Below are 24,980 nucleotides of genomic sequence, written 5' to 3'. Positions count from 1 at the left end.
ATTTTAAATCTGTTGATTCTCTATCAAGTTGCCAAGTTTTGTGTTTTTTTTTTTTTCCAGATGGAGTTTCGCTCTTGTTGCCCAGGCTGGAATGCGGTGACACGATCTCAGCTCACACCAACCTCCCTGGTTCAAGCGATTCTCCTGCCTCAGCCTCCCGAGTAGCTGGGATTACAGGCATGCGCCACCACGCCCGGCTAATTTTGTATTTTTTAGTAAAGACTTGGGCTTCTCCATGTTGGGCAGGCTGGTCTAGAACTTCGGAGCTCAGGTGATCCTCCTGCCTCAGCCTCCCAAAGTGCTGGGATTACAGGCGTGAGCCACCACACCTGGCCAAGTTTTTTTTTTTTTTTTTTTTTTTTTTTAAGTGTCCCTGCTAATAACAAAGATGTAAATTCCTGATTTGGGGTTAAAGATGTTCCAGCACGAGTTTCCATGAAAATGAAAGTTGGCATGAATGGATCTCAGATACCTTGGGAATGTGGCCCTACCCTGAAGTAGCTCTTTCCCAGGGAGGGAGCAGGCCTGCTGCGGAGGTGGGTGACACAGTGACACAAGCCACCAGCTGCCACATCAGCCAGTGACTGACTCGGCATTGTACAGAATCACTCCCATGGCATCTAAGACCACACCCTTCTGGATTTGGGAGGTGGCAACATACTGAGCATGTGCGCTGGTGATGTCAGGGAAGTGAGTGGGGCTACAGCACCCACGGGGAGCTCCGAAGATGGGACAAGGGACGCAGACGCTTCTATTGAGCAGCTGGCCTGGGAAGGCAGTTTTCTCAGGTCACTCCCTTGTACTTTTCAACACTTTTAGGTGCCTACTTAAACCGGAGCTGGGCTCAGAGTTCCCTAGATGATGAGGTTGGCCACTTTTTGTCTGGTCTGAGTGCTGAAGTGTGTGTGTGCTGCATCTGTACACGGTGCCAGCAGCTCCCCACTGGGTCCCCCAAGGGTACACTTTCTCGACCACACACACATACCTAATAAATACTTACGGTGGTGGCTGGTTTACAGCAGTAGGTTGTTGGGTGTTTAGTCCCACAAAACATGTAGGTCAATTCGCATCCATCCTCATAGCCCGTGGCACGTGAGTTCTCAAGAGGACTTGGCTTTGTAAAGGCCAGACCTGGTGGCAGGGCCTTGGCCAAGGTGGAGGGTGCCCTTGACAAGGCAGAGGCCCTCGGAGGGCAATGCTCCTCCATGTGAGTGCCCCCTCTGCACGAGAGGACCAGCCTGGATGCCCCTCCTTGGAAATACAAGGACCCCCTTGGCTTTGGAAAGTACAAACAGTGTGGGATCCAAGTCTCAAATACGGAATCCCATTAAACTGGGCTTTGATGACAGTTTTTAATTGTGCCTTTATTCAACTTAGTTCATTAAAAATGTTTTAAAGATCCTATAAATAAAGTGACCACTCACGTGGGATATAGGTCACCCCTCAGCATGTTATTTTCTTTCTTAAAAAGCAGTATTTCTTATAGGAATCTTACTGATCACACGGTAGTTACAATAATGTCAGATATGATGTATACAGTCTAAACGAGACAGGCCAGTTAAGAATTTACATAATGTAAAAATACACATATTAAAAGTTAGCCAAGTGGACAGACGCATGCGGGGGTGGGGGGAGCAGGTGACAGGAACTCCTTTAACAATCAGTAGAGGGCCCAGATGCAAAGAATCTGGTTTTCCCCGTTACAGTAAACAGCTTTCACTAACGTATACAGGTATTTCATACACATCTAAACACACAAGGGTAAGTTGTGACCTGCTACACATAGGGTCTACAGTGGTGTAATTGTGATTTTCCTGTGATACTCCCAAGAAAACTATAAATAGTGAACCCCATGCAAGTAGTGGGAAGCACTAGTCTTTTATCACAGGTTGAACCTGAGGAGGTTTAACTCTTGACATTAGTATCTGTACAGAGCGTACGGCTCTTTTTGCTATGTTTTCTCCACAACTGACATGCACTTGGTGTGGGAGAATTCTGATGGCTGTCTGACCTAACAGTGATAACTACTATTCAAAATGTGGGTACCTTTTCAGTAATACTGAGTTACACATTTAACATTAAAAAAACAAAAACGTGGATCATCCACAGCTTTAAGCCGGAAGGCAGAAGGGAGTGTGTCTGAATGTTAATGTTTTCAGTTACACTATTTTGTGGTTTCTCCCGCTGTACTCCAGAGTGACACTGGTACACTGCTGCTTTCCGTAACAACACAGGCACTAGTTTGAACTCAGACAAAACCTGAAACAGAAGAAATGCCACTCTTTCTCCAGGGTCTTTTAAGAAACTCGATCAAAATTATAAATTATTCAAGTTTCCTTTTGAGTGGTGTCTTTATGTGTGTAACTATCTAGAGAACAAACCAAACCAGAAATGTCTACCCCTGCAAGGGTGCGGACTTTGGGTGTGGTTCTGTTAGGAGTCAGGGACCTTCAGCAGTTTACAGTCAGGGCCGTTTTCTTACACAGCCCGTTTACCCTGCATTTGTGCCAACTGTGATGGCAAATGCGTTTTGCGGGGGTTACGCTTCACAACTCAGGCCTAAAGATCCTCTTAGGGAGATCTCTCTAGCTGAGTAGAAAACTTCTACCCAAAAAGGCGGCGGGTTCTGTGAACCTGAAGAGAAGACTCAGGGTCTCTCTGAAAGCCTTTAAATTACTGCTGGAATTACAAGTTCCTATTAGTGAGAAAAGAGCATTAAAATAACTTGAAGGTCTATTTTATTGGCAACTTAGAATGCAAAGTATTTTATTTTTAAACTTTTAAAATTTGAAAACAAGCTAGCCTACATTAAATAATATAGTTTCCAAAGCTGAATGTGCTCACTTGGAGCTCAGTTTTTCTGCTTGAAACACAAACACAACTTCCTAACACTCCTAGGTGGGAACACTACTGTTTGATGATCTGTGATTAGACGAACTGATCGATCTCAGTTGGTAACATCCCTTTTTTTTCCTTGGTAAGGGTTTAAAAAATTCTAGAATAGATGCATTTTTTCTGGTTTTACACTGACAATTTCATCCCGAACGTCTCCTGGGAGGCATAGACCATGTACAGGAATCCATCTTCATCTTTCTCACTCTCATACACCTCTGAGATTGGTGTGGAGACGCTGACCATGCTGTGTCCGTTCACCAACAGGAAGAAGGCCTGATTAGCATTGAGCTGTAAGCGCCTTCTATTGAAAGAAAACAACGTGAAGAAATATTGACAACAATACAAGAAGGATGAAGCATGTGTTAAAATATCACCCACTCTGATCAGTAAAATATAAAAATGTTCTAAATGCTCTTGAATCCAATACTTCTCATAAAGCACAGGACATTTCCTTTGATTATATTGACATGAGCTATAATCACTGAAAGATTACGTATTAGGCTGATTTTAAACTAGTATACTGTCTGAACAGCTGTTAAACTGTCTAATGTAAGAAAGCAGTTCAAATACAGTTTCCAAACTATTCTAAGATCTAAGCCTGCCACTCACTGAGTCTACATTCTCTTTAACTAACTAGCTTTGCTGTACAAAACCTTAATAACTTGTAACACTGATTTTAAACAGGAAACATCTACATGATGTTATGAAAGAAACGGGCTCTGCAGTCTAGCAAGTAATATAAAACCTCAAAAAAACATTTTATAGTTTAAGTTGAAATTGTTTTAATCATAACTGAATCAGAACTGAATTCAGCTGAAAAATATTTTTTAAAGATTTTAACCAGAACTAAAGATTTATCTGTAAGTTTCATAAAGAATAAGAAGTTACTCAAAGGAAATTTATTATGAAACAAAGGTGACTGAATACCTAATTATCTTGATGAGCTCACTCATGTTGACATGGTCAGGTACAAGGAACTTTGTTTTATCCAGAACAGGAAGCTGCTTCTCACCCTTGTATCGTTCTATTATCACCTGGAAAAGAAGCCAGAAGTGATTTTAAAATAGTCATCAGGGCCAGGCGCGGTGGCTCACGCCTGTAATCCCAGCACTGTGGGAGGCCGAGGCGGGCACATCACGAGGTCAGGAGACTGAGACTACCCTGGCTAACATGGTGAAACCCCATCTCTACTAAAAATACAAAAAAAAATTAGCCGGGCATGGTGGCGGGTGCCTGTAGTCCCAGCTACTCAGGAGGCTGAGGCAGGAGAATGGCATGAACCCGGGAGGTGGAGCTTGCAGTGAGCCGAGATCGCGCCACTGCACTCCAGCCTGGGTGACAGAGCGAGACTCCATCTCAAAAAAAAAAAAGTCATCAGGCTGGGCATGGTGGCACATGCCTGTAATCCCAGCACTTTGGGAGGGTGAGGCGAGCAGATCACCTGAGGTCAGGAGTTCGAGACCAGCCTGGTCAACATGGCAAAACCCCGTCTCTACTAAAAATGCAAAAATTATCCAGGTGTGGTGGCAGGTGCCTGTAATCCCTTCCAGCTACTCGGGAGGCTGAGACAAGCTTGAACCTAGGAGGCAGCGGTTGCAGTGAGCTGAGATTGCGCCACTGCACTCCAGCCTAGGGCATAGAGCTAGACTGTCTCCAATAAATAAATAAAATAGTCATCAACAATTAAAAATATACAAAATGCCTCCTACAGTCTAACTGGCACATGCCAAAATGGGCTTTGAAACAGCACATTCACTAGTTTCCTCATAGCTCTCCTGTGAAGAGTGATCATTTGCTAGCTTAGACATCTACCCCTTACAAAATATGGTACAAGAGAGACGATATGGCTGCCGTCAGGTAGGAAGTGGGGGAAGATACTTGGCTATGTATCCTTTCATTCTGTTTCAGTTTTGGAACCATGAAAAATATATACCTAGTTAGAAAAAGACCTGAAGCCTTACCGAGGCAGAGAGGCTGGGAACTAGGTTCAAGCACAAAACATCTGAAACTCTCAATTCCAAAACTACCATATCCTGAGACATGGCTGAAGTTTTTTTTTTTGTTTTTTTTTGGTTTTTTTTGGTTTTTTTGAGACAGAGTCTTGCTCTGTCGCCCAGGCTGGAATGTAGTGGCACGATCTTGGCTCACTGCAACCTCCGACTCCCGGGTTCAAGCAATTCTCCTGCCTCAGCCTCCTGAGTAGCTAGGATTACAGGCACCCGCCACCACGCCCAGCTGATTTTTGTATTTTTAGTAGAGATGGGGTTTCACCATGTTGGTCAGGCTGGTCTCGAACCCCTGACCTCGTGATCCACCTGCCTCGGCCTTCCAAAGTGCTGGGATTACAGGTGTGAGCCACCGCGTCCGGCCAGCTGAAGTTCTAATGAAAGTAAATGCATGTGTTTTGGGAGTCACGGTGACTCAGGCTGGTTGTTCTGGTGCATAAGGAGGTGAGGCTATGCGTTCCAGGCCAACCTGGGAAACATAAAAACCTCTCATCCATTAAAAAAAAAAAAAAAGTAAATGCCTGTGTTTTAATAAATGTGGAAGTTCCTAATTATAGTAATATGCTCAATGTTTTTCCACACTAGAGACTGTCTAGTTGACATGAAAAAATTATATTTGACAAGGCAAGTAGAGTCCATTATTAGCTGGTTCTAGAGACAAAGTTTTGTGCATAATGACCTGGTACTTTGATTTTGATAAAATATTTCTTTAAATGAGGTTAAAAATACAAATATTTGAGGCCAGGTGCGGTGGCTCACGCCTCTAATCCCAGAATTTTGGGACGCCAAGGCAGGCAGATCACGAGGTCAGGAGACTGAGACCATCCTGGCTAACATGGTGAAACCCCGTCTCTACTAAAAATACAAAAAAAATTAGCCGCGCATGGTGGTGGGCGCCTGCAGTCCCAGCTACTCAGGAGGCTGAGGCAGGAGAATGGCGTGAACCCGGGAGGTGAAGCTTGCAGTGAGCCGAGATCACGCCACTACACTCCAGCCTGGGTGACAGAGCGAGACTGCATCTCAAAAAAAAAAAAAATTTTATATATACATACATACACACACACACACACACACACACGTATTTGAACTACACAGGGAACAAATATAGTTTCATGTTATGAATTTAAATAAAGCCATCAGGCCGGCGTGGTGACTCACGCCTGTAATCCCAGCACTTTGGGAGGCCGAGGTGGGCGGATCATGAGGTCAAGAGATCAAGACCATCCTGGCCAACATGGTGAAACCCTGTCTCTACTAAAAATACAAAAATTAGCTGGGCGTAGTGGCACATTCCTGTAGTCCCAGCTATTCAGGAGGCTGAGGCAGGAGAATCACTTGAACCTGGGAGGCGGAGGTTGCAGTGAGCCGAGATCGCGCCACTACACTCCAGCCTGGGCGACACAGCAAGACTCCGTCTCAAAATAAATAAATAAATAAATAAATAATCCATTGGCTCCTCACTATGCTTCCTTTCTATGGAGCAAAATATTTTGGTTTTTTTTAGTTTTAAGCTGCTATAATATCTGACCACAGATGAGCCTCTGAGTCTCATTAGCGTCTGTGTTTACTGAACGCTGCGGACATCTTCTCTATATACAGTAATTCTTCCACCCTGTCACAACAAAGAGAAGTTGAGTGGCAGGAATGGGAAATCTTTACATGCTTCTTTGGGAAAGAAAAATGCTTATTTGTACATTGTTCCATTGTGTGAGACCTACATAGGGATCTGTGTAAGGCCGAGTCAAGCTGTCATCACCTTCCTTGGTAAGTTTGAGAGCTTTAGCGGGCACGTTCAGAAGTGTGATATCCACAAGGAAATATCAGTGTGTAGGCTCCAGCTGCCTGAGTTTAAGTGGTAGCAGAAATTAGAGGCAGTACAGAAATCTTGGCTCCTGAGGCCAGCCAGTGGCTCATGCCTATAATCCCAACACTTTGAGAGATCAAGGTGGAGGAGCATTTGAGCCCAGGAGTTTGAGATCAGCCTGGGTTGTTAAACATAGCAAGACCCTGTCTCTACAAAAAACTTAAAAAATTAGCCAGGTGTGGTGGTGTGTGCCTCTAGTCAGAGCTACTCAGGAGGCTGAGGAGGGAGGACTGCTTGAGCACAAGGTGGCTGAGACTGCACTGAGCTATGATTGCACCACTGCACTCCAGCCTGGGAAAGAGAGTGAGACCCTGTCTCTTAAAAAAAAGGATACCGCTCTCTCTAGGTTGTGAAACTGACACCCAGGGTTTGGCTGTCTGGTGATTCCTGTAAAAACCCCTGTCAAGTGGATGCACTTATGTAGTGCTCTCCTCTGCGCACATTCATGACTGAAACCGAGGCCTGAGACTACCTACCGGGATTTTGGTTGGATGCTGCTCTCGAATAAGTCGGACATCTTCTACTCTTTGTTCTGCAATGAAATGAAGAGACAGAAGCATTATTAAGGGCCAGGCAGCTTCTTCCCAGCACTGCTGCTGGTTCTCCATCCAAGTTCAGCTGTTAGCTGTGGCACAGCAGAACACTGAAGACATCTTTCTAGGACTTAAAGAAACAAAACACGAACACTTCAAATCTGATCAAGGTTTGTATCTAAGGCCAAGGGCAACATAACATACATGGCTCTATCAGGTGATAGGACAAAGACCAGGAATATGGGACAACTAGTTTCAAGGAATTGGGAGCCCAAAGTTTGTGGTCAGATATACAAGGCAGACCCACTGCATGAGTCCCAGTCCTTCCTCCAAAGACCACTACCACCTATAATATTAACTTCAATTTTTGTTAATTTTCCACACTTTAAGTTGGAAATGGAATCCATTATAAACCAGGAAATGCAATTTTTCCCTTATCACTTCCAGCTTTTTAATGATATGGTGCCTAAGAGAAAATAAACTGCTCAAGAGAATGGAATATGATGCCTGTAATCCCAGCACCTTGGGAGGCTGAGGTGGGCAGATCACTTGAGGTCAGGAGTTCGAGACCAGCCTGGCCAACATGGTGAAACCCTGTCCCGTCTCTACTAAAAGTATAAAAATTAGCTGGGCGTGATGGCACATGCCTGTAATCCCAGCTACTCGGGAGGCTGAGGCAGGAGAATCACTTGAACCTGGGACACGGAGGTTGCAGTGAGCGGACATTGCACCACTGCACTCCAGCATGGGCGACAGAGCCAGACTCCATCTCAAAAAAAAAAAAAAATCTTTTCTCCCTTTTAATAGAATCACTTATTGATAATTTCAACAACTGTACTAGACTGTGGGCAATACAGGGAAAAAAAACAAGCCAAGTGCAGTTCCCAGAAACCCAAAAATACAGTTAGAGAGAAGTCATTTACAAAGCAATATGTGTGTTAAAAAAAAAAAAGGCAATATGTGAACATACGACTTAGATGGCATTATTTAAAACCTCCAAAAAAAAAAAATGAGCAAAATAACCTTGATTTACTATGGTAGGATTGATTCTCATGGTAAGCGCAAATAAATAATCAATGTCACGAACTTCCTGAGACAGAAAAAATATGGTGTGACCTACATAAATATGACGTGACTCTAATATCATTGCCAATCTCATTTGGATTTAAAAAAATTTTAGTATCATTCTTTTTTTGAGACAGTGTCTCACTCTGTCACCCAGGCTGGACTGCAGTGGTGCAATCTCCGCTCACTGCAAGCTCCACCTCCTGGGTTCACGCCATTCTCCTGCCTCAGCCTCCTGAGTAGCTGGGACTACAGGCGCCCACCACCACACCCAGCTGATTTTTTTGTATTTTTAGTAGAGACGGGTTTCACCCTGTTAACCAGGATGGTCTCCATCTCCTGACCTCGTGATCCGCCCACCTCAGCCTCCCAAAGTGCTGGGATTACAGGCGTGAGCCACCAAGCCCAGCCCAATTTTAGTATCACTCTTTATAAAAACTTCTAAAATTCCTGTGTTCAAGTACAGCCATAAGTTCGACTTCTGTTTCCCCATCCAAAACTTTAAAATCAGCTTCTAAGATACATTGCTAAATATAAACATCTTTGCGACAAGGATTGCAAACTCATGGATTTCTACCAGTGCATATTCCTATTGAATAAATATGCAAATGATAAATTTGGTGGCTGGGCGCAGTGGCTCATGCCTGTAACCCCAGCACTTTGGGAGGCCGAGGCGGGTGGATCACGAGGTCAGGAGTTTGAGACTAGCCTGGCCACAATGGTGATAGCCCATCTCTACTAAAAATACAAAAATGAGCTGGGCGCGGCATCCGGCGCCTGTAATCCCAGCTACTAGGGAGGCTGAGGCAGGAGAATCGCTTGAACCCAGGAGGCACAGGTTGCAGTCAGCCGAGATCACGCCACTGCACTCTAGTCTGGGCGACAGAGCAAGACTTTTGTCTCAAAAAAAAATGAAAAATAAAAATAATAATGACAAATTTCGCTACTGTTAACAGTAAAATTAACCTAGTGGCTCTTATCCTTTGACTCCTTCTCTACTTCCCAGCGAGATTCTCAGTGACCCCTCATCATCACCTCTCCTAAGTATGAGACCTCTTCCTATGCCTGTCCTACCCCAGACCCTCTTCACAATAAAAATCTCCATTGTGTCAGTGTAGATTCAGTGTATAGGGTAAATCACGATTTAATTCACTCCAGCGAATAAGTGATACCTCTTTCATATATCCTGGAATGTTTCACATTTAAAAGCTTATCCTAATAAATCTAAAAGTAGAAACGTTCAGGCAGAGGGGAAAGAATTTTTTTTTTTTTTTGAGACGGAGTCTTGCTCTGTCACTCAGGCTGGAGTGCAGTGGCGCGATCTCTGCTCACTGCAAGCTCCGCCTCCCAGGTTCATGCCATTCTCCTCCCTCAGCATCCCAAGTAGCTGGGACTACAGGCGCCCGCCACCACGCCCGGCTAATTTTTTGTATTTTTAGTAGAGACGGGGTTTCATCATGTTAGCCAGGATGGTCTCAATCTCCTGACCTTGTGATCCGCCCACCTTGGCCTCCCAAAGTGTTGGGATTACAGGCGTGTGCCACCACGCCCGGCTGGAAACATTTTTTTAATATAGGAAACTAGGTTTGGCTGGGTGCGGTGGCTCACGCTCGCTCGTTAACCCAGCACTTTGGGAGGCCAAGGCGGGCGGATCACCTGAGGTCAGGAGTTAGAGACCATCCTGGCCAACACGGTGAAACCCTGTCTTTACTAAAAATACAAAAATTAGCTGGGCGTGATGGCGGGCGCCCGTAATCCCAGCTACTCAGGAGGCTAAGGCAGGAGAATCACTTGAACCCAGGAGGCGGAGGTTGCAGTGAGCTGAGGTCATGCCACTGCACTCCAGCCTGGGTGACAGCGTGAGATCCTGTCTCAAAAAAAAAAAAAAAAAAAGGAAAGAAGAAAAAAACAGGCTCTATGAAGTTTCAAAGTCTGAAACTATAGTGTTTAAAGTTATCTTTATCCTGATTTATTCCCAAAACACGACCTAAAAAGACAAAAATGATTACTTTCATGAAAGGTGGGAAGTATATAAAAGACAAGTTACTTCCTTAAGCTGTAAAGAATAACACCCAAGTCCCATAGGAGCATCTTAGCATGCTGTCCAGCAGCAATGAAAAGGCAGTGCTGAGCCTGGAGTAACTGGCTGTACACGGTACACACGGATGCTCCACTCTCATTCTTCAGGAGACAGCTGTTTTAGAGGCTAACAGTATATTTAACAAAAGCATTATCAACAGCACAGTCAATGGCATAGAAGGAGGGCAAGTCTTTTACTCCGTTTCCTAATGCTGTAATCATCTGTTTCTGTCTTTCTCAACAGACTGCCCCGCTGGCAGTCAAAGACCCAGCTCCAGTCCAATCTGTGTCCCCCCAGGGCTCAGGCTTGTACACAGAAGAGAGTTCATCAACAACTGAATGAAAGCTGTAAAACAGAAATGAACACTGCTCCACATGCACAGCAAAATCTAACCTGCTTCCCCAGATTCCTTTCTTCTAAAACAAAAAAGATCCTTAAAAGCCTTCACAAACATTAAAACAAACGGTAGGAGCCTAAGGCGTCCTATTTTTAAGAACACATTCTTTGCAAAGTTGTTTTGAGATCCCTTCAGTCATTTTAAGTAAAATTTCAGTTTTTCCAGGATTTTCCAGGATTTACTTCTCAGAGAGAAACTGAAGCACTCCCCCTCCCCCAGGCCAGGCGTGGTGGCTCACACCTGTAATCCCAGGACTTTGGGAAACCAAGGTGGGAGGATCACTTGAGACCAGCCTGGGCCACACAGCAACAACTCTATTTGTCTGTTTGGTTTCTTTTTTTTGGTAGAGATGAGCTCTCACTATGTTGCCCAGGCTGGTCTTGAACTCCCAAACTCAAGCGATCCTGCCTTCGCCTCCCAAAGTGCTGGGATTACAGGTGTGAACCACCATGCCCCACACAATTTTAATTTTTGAAGTTCATTCAATATTTCCAACACATCTCCAAGGACACACTATGTCTCCTGACTCACACAGTCTTGGTCCACTTAATATACTGGAAATGATGGCTACCTACTGGAGACTGGAAGAATTCATGCCAGGTTAAAAGTACCAGTCCAGACTCTGCCACTAGGTGGACCATGATCTTCACCACCAGGCCCCACCCAGTTTCTTTAGCTACAAAAGGAAGGGGTTGTTTTCAGTGAGCCTTAAAATCCATTTCAATTTTGAGAACCCTGTCAATCCTGGTAGAGTTTATCAGCAGAGCTATATTCAGTATTAACCTTAAACTCACTCACTTGGAAAGAGAAAGCACCACTCAAGCTAACTGGGGCTAATCTTAGGCTCCATAAAGAGGTTCTCTCTAAGGATTCATTTCCCTCACTTACTGTGCTACACATGTCTGAAAACTGTCAGTACTCATGATCAAAATTACCAAAATATTCATGAACTAGAAAAATTTTTTTTTAATTACCAAAATCAGAAGCAAGGAAAGGTAACAGCTGTTAAGATATTTGACACATTTCTACAAAGTGACTATTAAAGAGATATTTAAAGGGAGGGGGCAAAATAAAGGTGAGCCAAGGGAAAAACCCTGAAAACACAGTATATACAAGATATATACATCAATGGGAAAAAAATGGGGCATTATTGCTGGTCTACCCTCAGGGCCACTTTTAGGTTCCAGGAAATTCCTTGTTCGGATGTGTCAGTCTCACATTTCCTACCCTTACTACCCACTCTTCGCAGAGACTTTTCCAGAATAACCCAAAAGTACTAAGCAAAAAAGAAAATAACTACAGTTTCTGTTATGAGAAAAAGGGCATCTCTCCTACATAAATGTTCCCAGTTAACTTTTCATTGGTGAAAACAGAAGCCAGGTCTGAGGGGGGCCGCTGGATCGCTTTAGCCCGGGAGGTCGAGGCTGCAGTGGGCTGTGATTGCACCACTGCACTCCGGCCCAGGTGACAGAGTGAGACCCTGTCTCAAAATAAAAAAGAAAAGAAAATCTGTCTTTAATGCTGCTCTCAGGGCTCAATAAGCCTAGACACTATAGTAAAGAGTTCATTAAGGTGACTAACAAGAAAACTACTAACAAAAAAGGCACGTGTAAGTCTTGCTAACCAACGGACTGCCTCAAGAGGCTGTTTGAAAAGATATGCTTGGCAAGCTAAGGTCCATTTTCATTTACTGAAGTTTCTCAGGCATAAGAAAAAAAATAATGGTCAATGAGACCTGCAAAACTATATCCAAACTCAAATGAATGCTAAACTCTTTCTAGACTCCGGGAAACTAGGCAAAAGCAGACAAACAGCACCACTGCGTGGGCTCCTGACGAGGATGGCGGCAGGCATTCGCAGTCCACCGCGATGAACACGGTGCTTCCCTTCCAATCCGGTGTCTGGAACTTGGGCAACAACAGATACCTGGATCTGCGGCGTTCTCTTGCTCAAGCGGGAAATAATCACTTCGCATCATCTGCGTGGAGTAAATATTGTGATGGTGACACCTGCACGTTTAACCAAATGCCAGGACACCTAAGTTGGGTTTCCAGTCTGAACCGGCAGAAAAGGGATGTATTCGGTATTCCTGGTGCCAAGGTGAGAACGTAACCGCAAACCCAAGAGAAGTCTCCCACCCCAGCTCCTGGGCTACAGACAGGAACTGGCAACACCGCTGTGGGCCGTCCCGGGCGCGGCGAGGCCGGGGCCCAGCACATTCCCCTCCTCTCGACCGAGGCACTGAGGTCTGTAAGAGGCACTCGCACCCGGGCGGGCTCCCTCGACGGGAAAACCAGCCCTGAAGGTGACGCGCTGGGTCCCGGCGCAGCCCCGCTTCAGAGCCGAACTGCCCAGCGCGGCCCCGGGGGCTGTTGGGCCCCAGAAGCGCGACCCTCGCCCGCAGCGCGCTTGCGGGGGCGGCGGTGGCCGGGGTACGGCAGGCAGCCCGCCGCGGAGGGCGCGGGGTGATTCAGCAGGCCCGGGGCCCCGAGCGCACCGGCCCCCGCCCGCCCTCCGCCGGCTGCCTCCTCCCAGGCCTCCGAGGGGTCCGCAGGCCGCCCCGGCCCAGACCAGCCCCTGGCCCTCCCGGCTCGGCCCCGGCCTGGGTCCCTCACGGGGCCCCGGGGCCCGCATCCCTCGGCCCCGCCGGCCGGCAGCCACCGGCCCCGCTCGGCCTCCCGGCTCGGCCCCGGCCCCTCACGGCGTCCCAGGCCCTGCCGCCCTCCACAGCTCGGACCCCGGCCCCGCCGCACCCGCCGCCCTCGCGGCGACACTCACCGAAGGTGCGGCGCTGCTTGAAGGTCTTCTCCGACGGCATGGTGCGGGGATCTGGGCGGCGGCGGCGGCGACGACGCGAGGATCCCGGCGGCTCCTGGGGGCGGCGGCTGCTGCTGCGGCGGCGAATCCGACTCTGGCGATAGCCACTTCCCTCGTATCTCCTCAGCCCGCAGCCTGGTCAGGTGACTTGCGACGCGTCACCGAGAGGCGGGGCCAGAGCCGGCCGGGGCCGCCGCCATGACGGGCGTGGCGGAACCCAGCAGCGGCACGCAGCGTGGGGGCGGAGCAGGTGTGTGCGCGTGCGCGTTGGGCGAAATGCGCGCTCTGCGCATGCTCCCGGTCGTGCCCCAGCGCCGCCCAGCACCGCTGGGAGCCTGAGGCCCCTGAGGTGACGGTTGGGGGCTGGGCCGCACCACGGGGCTGTGGGCGCTCGGGAGCCTGCTGCCCGGTCCTGAGGAGATGGCAGCGCGGGGCGGGGGAGGCTGAGCCACAGGCGGGGTGTCCCGGGGCACTCTTGAGGGAGCGGTCAGAGGAAGGGACATGGGGCAAACCCGACCATCCTTTCCCCTCCAGAGAGAGACTTGGTGGTGCTGCACGAGACGCCGGCACCCCGGGCTGAGGCGCGCAGGGCAGGCCGCGCCGTCTCCGGGAGGCAGGGTCGCCGCTCGCCCGTGGAGCCCTGGCTCCCTCTGCGTGCAGGGGCGCGCGTGGTCCGTGGGTGGCTTCCGGGGAGCGGCCGCTGGTGACCTCCGCCCGCGGTCACTCGACGCCCAGCCTTGGCGCGTTTGCGCAACTGCTTTTGTCCCGAGCCTTCATTCTGGGCGCAGTCCCCTCTCCCAGTCCCCCCGCCGCGGCGCCTGGAACTCTCCTGGTGGCTGTAAGATATTCCTACCGTTAGGTCGTCTGTGGCGACCGCCAGGCCTGCCCCACATCGCTAGCCGCCCTGTCTACCCCTCAGCCTCCCAGCCACTAAACTCGCTGGACAACCTTACACTAGTGACAGTGTTTGAGTCTCAGACTGATCTGTGAAAGGGCAGTCATATTTGAGGACTCCAAATGGGCTGCAGTGCGTAAACCACCATGCGATATTTGGTTGCTATTGCCCACCTCAGCCTGTGGCCAATGTGTCTCTGTAGGAACAGCACTAGATTCTTTGGGGTTTTTTTGAGACAGGGTCTTGCTCTGTTGCCCAGCCTGGAATGCAGTGGCACGATCATAGCTCGCGGCGGCCTCGGTCGCCTGGGCTCAAGGGATCCTCCTGCCTCAGCCTCCGGAGAAGCTGGGAGTAGAGCCGGGATCTCGCTGTGTTGCCCAGGCTGGTCTTGAACTCCTGGCCTCAAGCAACCCTCCCGCCTCGGCCTCCTTAAGAGTTGGGATTACAGGCGTGAGCCACTGCTCCCGGCTATTTGGCTGTTTTTGTTCTTTAACATCTAATACTTTGAAAGAGCCCCATAGTTCCAGGATTTCTCCTTTTGACTTTGTAAAAGCCTTTCTTCTATCCCAATTGGATAAAGTAATTGGATTAGGCTAATACACGCTACACTGTGAGCTTGAATCATACAAAACATGAAAATAGCGGGGGGCGGTGGCTCCAGCCTGTAAACCCAGCTCTCAGGGAGGCAGAGGCTGGGAGGATCGCTTGAGCCCAGGAGTTTGAGACCTGACTGGGCAACATAGCAAGGCCCCGTCCTCCACAAAAAAGAAAAAAAAAAGTATGAAAATATATTTCTCGCGCCAGGTGCGGCGACTCATGCCTGTAATTCCAGCACTTTGGGAGGCCAAGGCAGGAGGATCATGAGGTCAAGAGTTCGAGACCAGCCTGGTCAACATGGCGAAACCCTCATCTCTACTAAAAATACAAAAATTAGCCGGGTGTGGTGGCAGGCGCCTGTAATCCCAGCTACTTGGGAGGCTGAGGCAGGAGAATCGCTTGAAACCAGAAGGCAGAGGTTGCAGTGAGCCAAGATCCTGCCACTGCACTCCAGCCTGGGGGAAAGAGCGAAACTCCATCTCAAAAAAAAAAAGAAAGAAAATATATTTCTCAAAGTGGTTTTATACAGTTGGGATTTCTTCTAGAGAAGCCAACTACTGTCATAGATCCTTGTATAATTAATTTACTCCCACCATCAGAAGAATGGCGTTAGTTGTAGTTCTTTATTCCACCACTGTTTATTTTATTTATTTATTTATTTGTTTTTTGAGACAGAGCCTTGCACTGTTGCCCAGGCTGGAGTGCAGTGGCGTGATCTCAGCTCACTGCAACCTCCACCTCCCGGGTTAAGGTGATTCTCCTGCCTCAGCCTCCCCAGTAGCTGGGAATACAGGTGCCTGCCACCACGCCCAGCTAATTTTCGTATTTGTAGTAGAGACAGGGTTTCACCATGTTGGCCAGGCTGGTCTTGAACTCCCGACCTCAGCTGATCCACACGCCTTGGCCTCCCAAAGTGCTGGGATTACAGGCACGAGCCACCGCGCCCAGCCAATTGTACCACTTTTTGTGAAATAACGGTGCATTTGTGCAGGTGGCACTTTCTGTCCCTGATTTTTTTGTCATAGTTCTTTACCTCAGACATCTCTGATAGTCATACAATTAATAAAGAAGAGTACTTAAACATTCTCTCTGGTTTCCAGATTCCGAAATTTTTAACCTCTGAAGCTGTGCCTTCACGTGATCTAGGACAGCGTTCAGAATATGTCTACAGTCTGTTGGTTTGTATTCTGTGAAAATAGAAAAAAAAATCCGGTAAGCGCGTATTATGTACCTACCTTCTGCCAAACAACAAAGTATCAGTTTTGAAGTCTTAAAAGAGTGGAGTCTGTGTTGCTTTCTTTTCTGGATTTTTATGATATTAAGTATTGACTGGTGAGTGCGTTCTTGGCTGAATTGCTGCTTTGTAAGAAATGGGCTTTTTCTTTCTCTTGCTGGACAACTGTTCCAAATGCAAGAAGAAGGGAAAAAATCTATATCTGGCATATGGAGATGGGGGAGGGGAAGCAGAGTCTCATATTTTCCTACCCTTGGGCATCCATAAAGCTTTACCAAATTACTCCAGGCCTTGGGTTCATTGCCAGAGGAAGTAGCATCGACAGTTGTGTAGTAATGGGCCAGGGTTACTCTGCGTGTTTTTGAAATATAGGACTGAAGTCCACATTTGCAAAGCTGACACTTCTACGCCTAACTTCTAATTCCAACTTGAATCTAAAGCCACATATCCTTCCATGGCTCTCAGAAAAGAATCCAAAATGATTGGGGTTTAAAGATGGCTCATAGGTTTCATTCCCGTGTAAGAATAACACATTTAGTTAAATAATATATATCTATTGTATATATATTATAATAATGTACATTTATATACAAATAAATATAAGAAACAACTTCATGTAACTTTTGGAAGCATAAGTGTGCTTGAGTATTTATGAAACATTTCATGTGACCCAAAAGACTGCAGTTTAGTAGAAATTTAATATAGTAGTGAACAATATTCAGAGTGGTAAATTAATATTACTCATGAATTATTTTAAGCTAGTTAATATAAGCATAGTGTAATATAAACGTTAATGTTCCCTGTAATAATCCATGTAAAGTAGAAAAGCAAGAACACATCTTTCATTTTAATTTACTCAGTGTTTTCTCTAGGAATTTCATGGTGCCTTTAAACTACCAAATAATCATTCATTCTTGAAAGTCCAGCAGTGGCACCCTATTCCTTTTTTCATACCATGAAATGACCATAACCGTGGGGAAATGATGTAACTGCTAAGAATTGAATGTGATGGCCCAGCTTGAGTGATGTAAGTGGCTGTAAATCATGCTGTCTAGCTGTGTGTAAGAACCTGTCAAATGAATCACAAAACATTAACCTGACCTACAGAAAGCATCGGGGTTATTTTTTGCCACACTCAATATGGACGGCAAGTCACGCGGAGAATTTGCTCCAGGCCTCAGGCCGCCTCGGCCTCTCCCTCCTCTCCTCTTTCTGATTGGAAGAGAGAGGCCACCGGCTTTGTCGTCTGCACCACTATAGGCCCAGTGTCCTATCCATCGTGGTGTCATCGCTTTGCTCTTGAGAGCAAGTAAACAAACAAGTATTGCTCAAGAGGAGTGCAGGGAGCTATTCTCAGAAAGGATTTGGTCAGGAGGATTTAGGGGTTGACACTGAATAGACTGCAGTCTTCAGAATGTCTTCCCTGGAGAATCCAGGGAATAAGTAGCTAGAGCAGGCTGTATGTTCAGTGTCTTCCTCCCCAGGGAAGTCTGGCCTTTTCAGCTTCAAGAATCTGCAAAGTAGAACGCGTGGTAAAGCATTGACAAATCAGTCACGCGACCCGCAGCTGTTTCCTAAATGACTGTGTAACACCAGGTGGAACGGGCTGAGGTTCCACCATGTTTTTGTTTGCCTGTTTGTTTAATTCTAAACAAATTCTGTAGGACTGCTCTGTTTATAGCTTTTGCTCCATTCTGGGACTGTTAACGTGTGCAACTGTGGAGGCTCCATCAGCCCGCTTATTTTAAACTGCAATCCTCTTGTTCAAAGTTTGAATATTTTCCCTTCTTTCCAGTTAGTGTGACTAGTTCTTTTGAGCAGTGGGTAAGATCCCATTTTTTCACATCCGGATGTTGAGAACTCATTGGGATACAGTTAACGTGGCTTTCTTTCTTTCTTTTTTTTCTCTCTGTCGCCCAGGCTGGAATGCACCATTGCCCAGTGCATGTGGCGCGATCTCGGGTCACTGCAAGCTCCGCCTCCCGGGTTCACACCATTCTCCTGCTTTAGCCTCCTGAGTAGCTGGGACTATAGGCGCCCGCCAACACGCCCAGCTAATTTTTTGTACTTTTAGTAGAGACGGGGTTTCACCGTGTTAGCCAGGATGGTCTCGATCTTCTGACCTCATGATCCACCCGCCTCGGCCTCCCAAAGTGCTGGGATTACAGGTGTAAGCCACCCCGCCCTGCCCAGTTAACATGGTTTTCCTCAGTCCAAGAAATACTACTTGTGACCTTTGAGGCAACCAATTGGAAAATGCCCAGCCCTATATTCGACTTATTTCCTTAGATGTTATCAGTTCTCACTAACAAAGAGGTCATTGTTGTAAAGCCTCATCATAGTGTTAAAACAAATGATCTCTTCTGTCTAGTTCTTCCTCGTTTTAGAATGCACGCACCCTCCTTATTCTTTAAAGGATACATTTCTACATAAAGGATTGTAAACGTGTTCCAAGGACGTATTCAGTTGTCAGGATTCAATGTGTGGTAGTTTTCTGCTGGCACTGTCTTTCCCCTTGGGTTCCTTCCCACCAACAGGTATTGCTGAAGCGCTCACGGTCATTCTTTTCTTTCTATTATTATTATTTTTGTAGAGATGGGGTTTCACTTCGTTGCCCAAGCTAGTCTCCTGGGCTCAAGCAATCTTCCCTGCTCAGCCTCCCAAAGTGTTGGGATTCTGGGTGTGAGCCACCACTCCCAGCCTTTTCTTTCTATTCTAAATGGTCAGTGCTAATTCCATCCTTCCACAACTTTGGGTACACAGCCTTCCATTATTCTTGCTGTCTGTCTTTTGTCCCTCTAATCCTGTGCTTTTCATCCTTGGTTATTCATATATCACCAACCATCTTCTATGGTTACTATTTTCTTTCAAACAGCTCATTTTTTATTTAAGGTATATTAAAATAGATTTGCCATTGCAGTAATGACCCTGCAATCATAAGTTTGATGTACTAGTTACATGTCTCAAATACTAAACCAGAATAAAGGCCGGGTGCAGTGGCTCATGCCTGTAATCCTAGCACTTTGGGATGCCGAGGTGGATGGATCGCCTCAGGTCAGGAATTCAAGACCAGCCTGGCCAACATGGCAAAAACCCATCTCTATTAAAGATACAAAAATTAGCCAAGTGTGGTGGCACTCGCCTGTAATCCCAGCTACTCGGGGAGGCTGAGGCAGGACAATAGCTTGAACCCGGGAGGCGGGGGCTGCAGTGAGCTGAGATTGTGCCACTGCACTCCAGCCTGGGTGACAGAGCGAGACTCCGTCTCTAAATAAATAGATAAATAAATATAAAATGTTTCTGTACCACATAAAATCGTCCTGCATACAATTCATCTGCATACCATGCTGCTCACTGAAGCCTGAGTTGGCTTCCCAAAACACCACTTTCATCACTGTGTCATTCCCGAATTTGCGAGGGCTTCATCTGGTCTTCCACGAGTTCACATTCTAACTCCAACCTATATTTTATCTCTTTTTCTTGTCATTTTTCATTTCCATCCTATATTTTCAGCTTCTGCTCAGACCACACCCTGGACTGAACCAGCCTCCTGTTTCCCTCAGGCCTCCTGAGTCCCTGATCTCCGGCAAGTGATGCTCCTTCTCACCATTGTCTGTGCCATTGCCTTGAAAACTCCCTTCCTGGCCTCGCCTACTACATGAGCCAGGGACAACCAGCTGTCCCTTTTTTCTTTTCTTTTTTTTTTTTTTTTGAGAAAGAGTCTTGCTCTGTCGCCTAGGCTGGAGTGCAGTGGCTCAATCTTGGCTCACTGCAACCTCCACCTCCCGGGTTCAAGTAATTCTTCTGCCTCAGCCTCCTGAGTAGCTGGGATTACAGGTGCCCGCCACCATGCCCGGCTAATTTTTGTATTTTTTCAGTAGAGACAAGGTTTCACCATGTTGGCCAGGCTGATCTTGAACTCCCAACCTCAGGTGATCTGCCCGCCTTGGCCTCCCAAAGTTCTAGGATTACAGGTGTGAGCCACCAGGCCTGGCCGCTATCCTTTTTTTCTAGAACATTCTCCCATCAAGTGTTCTCCTCCTGGCTAACGCCAAATTTTCCTTTGATTTATAAATGTCATTTCCTCAAAGAACCTTTGATCATCCAAAGTCTGGTCTCTGCTATAAGATCTTGTTAGTTTTACTTATTGTTAGAGCATTACAATTTATAATTTATGTATTTATCTATGTGGTTACTTGTTTAATGGCTGATCTCCCTGGTAGATAGCAGGATGTTATTAGTTGAAACCATTTTTTTTTTTTTTTGAGACAGAGTCTTGCTCTGTCGCCCAGGCTGGAGTGCAGTGGCACGATCTCGGCTCACTGCAAGCTCTGCCTCCCGGGTTCACACCATTCTCCTGCCTCAGCCTCCCGAGTAGCTGGGACTACAGGCACCTGCCACCATACCTGGCTAATTTTTTGTATTTTTAGTAGAGACGGGGTTTCACCGTGTTAGCCAGGATGGTCTCAATCTCCTGACCTCATGATCTGCCCGCCTCGGCCTCCCAAAGTGCTGGGATTACAGGCGTGAGCCACCGCGCCTGGCCTTTTTTTTTTTTTTTTTTTTTTTTTTTTGAGATAGAGTGTCCCTCTATCATCCAGGCTGGAGTGCAGTGGCACGATTTCAGCTCACTGCATCCTCCACCTTCTGAGTTCAAGCAATTCACCTGCCTCAGCCTCGTGAGTAGCTGGGATTACAGGCACACACCACCACGTCCGGCTAATTTTTATATTTTTAGTAGAAATGGGTTTTCACCGTGTTGGCCAGGCTTGTCTCGAACTCCTGACCTCAGGTGATCTGCCCACCTCGGCCTCCCGAAGCGCTGGGATTATACGTGTAAGCCACCGTGCTCAGCCTACTTTTTAAAAAGACATACATATATATATTTCTGTAGATATATTTGGAGCTTATATTGAGCAAGAGAATATTCCAAATTGCTAACAGTGATTATCTCGAAGGATGTGAGGGGATTGAACGGTGATCAACAAAAACTTTTGTTTTACCTGTAGTGTTTATCTTAACAGTGAGGAAATATTTATATATTATTTGCATAATTAAGAATGAAGCCAGGTGCGGTGGCACGTGCCTGTAATCCTAGCACTCTGGGAGGCTGACCCAGGCAGATCACTTGAAGTCAAGAGTTAGAGACTAGCCTGGCCAACATGGTGAAACCTTGTCTCTACATCCCTTGCTCTTCTAAAAATACAAAAAGTAGTGAGGCATGGTGGTGCACGTCTGTAATCTCAACACTTTGGGAAGCAGGAGGCGGGTGGATCACTTGAGTCCAGGAGTTCCAGACCAGCCCGGGCAACATGGCGAAACCCCATCTCTACAAAAAAGAAAGAAATACAAAAAAAAAATCAGCCTCGATGGTGCTTGCTTGTAGTCCTAGCTCAGAAGCTGAGGTGGGAGGATCACCTGAGCCCGGGAGGTCAAGGCTGTAGTAAGCTGATATTGTAGCAGGATGAGCCACAGACAAAACTCCTCAGACACCGGATTAAAGAAGGAAGAGGTTTTTATTTGGCTGGGAGTGTCGGCAGACTGGCGTCTTAAGAGCCGAGCTCCCCGAAAAAGAAGTTCTTGGCCTTTTTAAAGGGTTACAACTTTAAGGGGTCCACGTGAAAGGGTCGTGATACATGAAGCAAGCGTGGGAAATGTGACTGGAGGTTACATGCATCAGCTAACAGAACAAAAAGTTTCACAATGCTTTTTTTCATACAGTGTCTGGAATTTACAGATAACACAAGTAGTTTAGGTCTGGGATTGATGTTATTATTATTACTTTTTTTAACTCCTAGGGCCGGGTGGTGGTGCCAAGGTTGTCTGGCTATTTATCTTACTTTTGTTTTTTTCCAACTTTTTGCTTTTTCTCTCCTCCTGTCTTGTAAACTAGGCAAGGTGGGGGGAGGAGGGCAGCAGGAGTAGTAGTGGTCTCCTTCCTTAATATTGCACCACTGTACTCCAGCCCGGGTGACAAAGCAAGACCCTGTATCAAAAAAAAAAAAAAAGGCCTGGCGCGGTGGCTCACGCCTGTAATCCCAGCACTTTGGGAGGCCGAGGCAGGCGGATCACGAGGTCAGGAGATCGAGACCATCTTGGCTAACACGGTGAAACCCTGTCTCTACTAAAAATACAAAAAATTAGCCGGGCGTGGTGGCGGGCGCCTGTAGTCCCAGCTACTTGGGAGGCTGAGGCAGGAGAATTGCTTGAACCTGGGAGTTGGAGGTTGCAGTGAGTCAAGATCGCGCCACTGCACTCCAGCCTGGCAACAGAGCGAGACTCCCTCTCAAAAAAAAAAAAAAAAAAAATTGGTAGCAGTAAATAATACTGGTAAAGTCACCTGGCACATGTATATACACAATATATGCACTGAATAGATGTTCGTGGTGGTCACTGATTCATCCAACAATGATAAATTACGCAACTACTATGTACCAAGCACTATGCTGTGTCTGTGGCTGTAACTATTAATAGTATAATAGTTCCAACTAGGCCAGGTGTGCTGGCTCATGGCTCATACCTGTCATCCTAGCACTTTGGGAGGCCAAAGTGGGTGGATCACCTGAGGTCAGGAGTTCGAGACCAGCGGGCCATGACATACCTGTGAATGAGTGGGTCAACCTTGTGAAAGGAGTTTGCTTTTAGTTTATTTATTATGGTCACTGGAAGGAGGAGCATTCTGACAACTGGGGGATGGACTGAAAAACAAAGAAAAGCAAGAGTAATCAGTCAGGTACTGTTTTTCAATAGTGTGGGCCTGAGATGCGCAAGGTTTGGACATAGGCGCATCTGTATAGATTTTTTTTTTTTTTTTTTTTTGTTTTGGTGGGGCTTTATTTTATTTTTTTTGAGACGGAGTCTCGCTCTGCCGCCCAGGCTGAGGTGCAATGGCACGATCTCGGCTCACTGCAAGCTCCACCTCTCAGGTTCACGCCATTCTCCTGCCTCAGCCTCCCGAGTAGCTGGGACTCCAGGCTCCCACCACCATGCGCGGCTAATTTTTTGTAATTTTTTTTAGTAGAGATGGGGTTTCACCGTGTTAGCCAGGATGGTCTCGATCTCCTGACCTCGTGATCTGCTCTGTTCGGCCTCCCAAAGTGCTGGGATTACAGGCATGAGCCACCGCGCCTGGCCTTGGTGGCGATTTTTTTTTTTGAGACAGGGTCTTGCTCTGTTGTCCAGGCTGGAGTGCAGTGGTGTGATCACAGCTCACTGGAGCCACCAACTCCCGGGCTCAAGCGATCCTCCCGACTCAGCCTCCCGAGTAGGCACCACCGTGCCCACCTAATTTTTTAAATTATTTGTAGATATGGGGGCGTCTCACTATGTGGGTAGGCTGGTCTCCAACTCCTGGGCTTAACCGATCTACCCGCCTCGGCCTCCCAAAGTGCTAGAATTACAGGCGTGAGCCACTGCGCCTGGCCTGTGTGGTTTGTTTGTTTGTTTGTTTGAAGAGACAGGGTTTCACCATGTTGGTCAGGCGGGTCTCAAACTCCTGACCTCAGGTGATCCAACCTTCTCCGCCTCCCAAAGTGCTGGGATTACAGACGTGAGCCACCGCGCCCAGCCATTTGTGGCTATTTTTGGTTTTTGTTTGTTTTGGAGACAGGGTCACGCTGTGTTGCCCAGGCTGAAGTGCAGTGGCACCATCACGGGTCACTGCAGCCTCGGCCTCCTGGGATCAAGCGATCCTCCCGTCTCAGCCTCTCTTTCTAAAATTTTGTTTTGTAGACAGGGTCTCGCTGTATTGCCCAGGCCGGTCTCGAGCTCCTGGCCTCGACTGATACTCCCGCCTGGGCCTCCAAGAGATGGGGTCCGAGGCGAGCCCACGGTGACGTGCGCGGCTGCTCTGGTGAGAGGACGCCTTCGCGGTCACCACCCGCGGACCTGGGAGACGACCCCGCTCAGCGGCCTCCGCGGAGCCCAGCTGGAGCAGGCGTGCGCGGCTCCCAGCAGCTGCAGGAACAGGCGCCCTTTGGGCGGCGCCGCATGGCAGGGCCTCCCTTTCCAGACCGGGCGCGCATCCCCGGATCTCTTGGGCCGCGCCGGCCACCGCCCCTCCAAGCCCTTCCCGGGGCTTCCGCAGGGAGCTCGGGATCCCCGAAGGTCCCTGCAGAGCCCCGCAGCTCGGGCCTTTTGGTTACCATAAGGCGGAGACGATGGAACGCGCGTTGTTTCGATGGACAAAAGGGCTTCTAGGCGCCCTTTGGGGTTCTGGCTGCAGTCTCTGTATTTGGAGGCTGTAAGGCGCATCTTTCTACTCACCGGCCGGCGCGGCACAGTTTCGGGCGCCGGAAGCGGGACGCAAGGGCGCGAGGGGCGACCCCTATCTCCACAAAAGCCGCGGCGCGAAGTGGTCGTTGAGCAGCCTCGTTAGCGCAGTAGGCAGCGCGTCAGTCTCATAATCTGAAGGTCGTGAGTTCGAGCCTCACACGGGGCAGCCTGACGTTTTGCACTCGGCATCACCACTTTCTTTTCCCATGCCCGCCACGGGCGGCGCCCTCACGCTGGAGGGGAGGGCAGCAGTGCGGGGTCTCTGAGGTCGCCGCCTCGCGGGGAGGGGGTGGCGCGGCCGGGGCGGAGCTCCACGTAGGGGC

The 24,980-nt window shown here is 47.7% G+C and overlaps 1 protein-coding gene and 1 non-coding gene across 4 annotated transcripts; one reads left to right on the top strand and one right to left on the bottom strand.

The window, feature by feature from the left end:
- Positions 1 to 1,343: 1,343 nt before the first annotated feature.
- On the bottom strand, positions 1,344 to 24,888 carry MAP1LC3B (microtubule associated protein 1 light chain 3 beta). 3 transcript variants are annotated; one of them, XM_063597808.1, is made up of 5 exons: positions 24,649 to 24,888; positions 13,619 to 14,493; positions 7,242 to 7,297; positions 3,823 to 3,929; positions 1,344 to 3,196 (listed from the first exon to the last, which is right to left on the bottom strand). In XM_063597808.1, the coding sequence occupies exons 2-5, from the start codon at positions 13,656 to 13,658 to the stop codon at positions 3,022 to 3,024; spliced, it is 378 nt and encodes a 125-aa protein (XP_063453878.1). In that variant the 5' UTR covers positions 13,659 to 14,493; positions 24,649 to 24,888; the 3' UTR covers positions 1,344 to 3,021. The 3 variants fall into 3 exon arrangements, with proteins under 3 accessions (XP_063453878.1, XP_034796755.1, XP_034796754.1); XM_034940864.3 differs by lacking the exon at positions 24,649 to 24,888 and having other exon boundaries at positions 1,344 to 3,193; positions 13,619 to 15,424; XM_034940863.3 differs by lacking the exon at positions 24,649 to 24,888 and having other exon boundaries at positions 13,619 to 15,375.
- On the top strand, positions 24,751 to 24,823 carry TRNAM-CAU (transfer RNA methionine (anticodon CAU)). Its single transcript has one exon. It is a non-coding gene; the product is annotated as a tRNA-Met (tRNA).
- Positions 24,889 to 24,980: the final 92 nt, after the last annotated feature.

The sequence above is a fragment of the Pan paniscus genome, chromosome 18, assembly GCF_029289425.2.
Source record: "Pan paniscus chromosome 18, NHGRI_mPanPan1-v2.0_pri, whole genome shotgun sequence".
In the NCBI taxonomy this organism is placed as follows: domain Eukaryota; kingdom Metazoa; phylum Chordata; class Mammalia; order Primates; family Hominidae; genus Pan; species Pan paniscus.
This window is presented reverse-complemented; position numbering and strand designations above follow the sequence as displayed.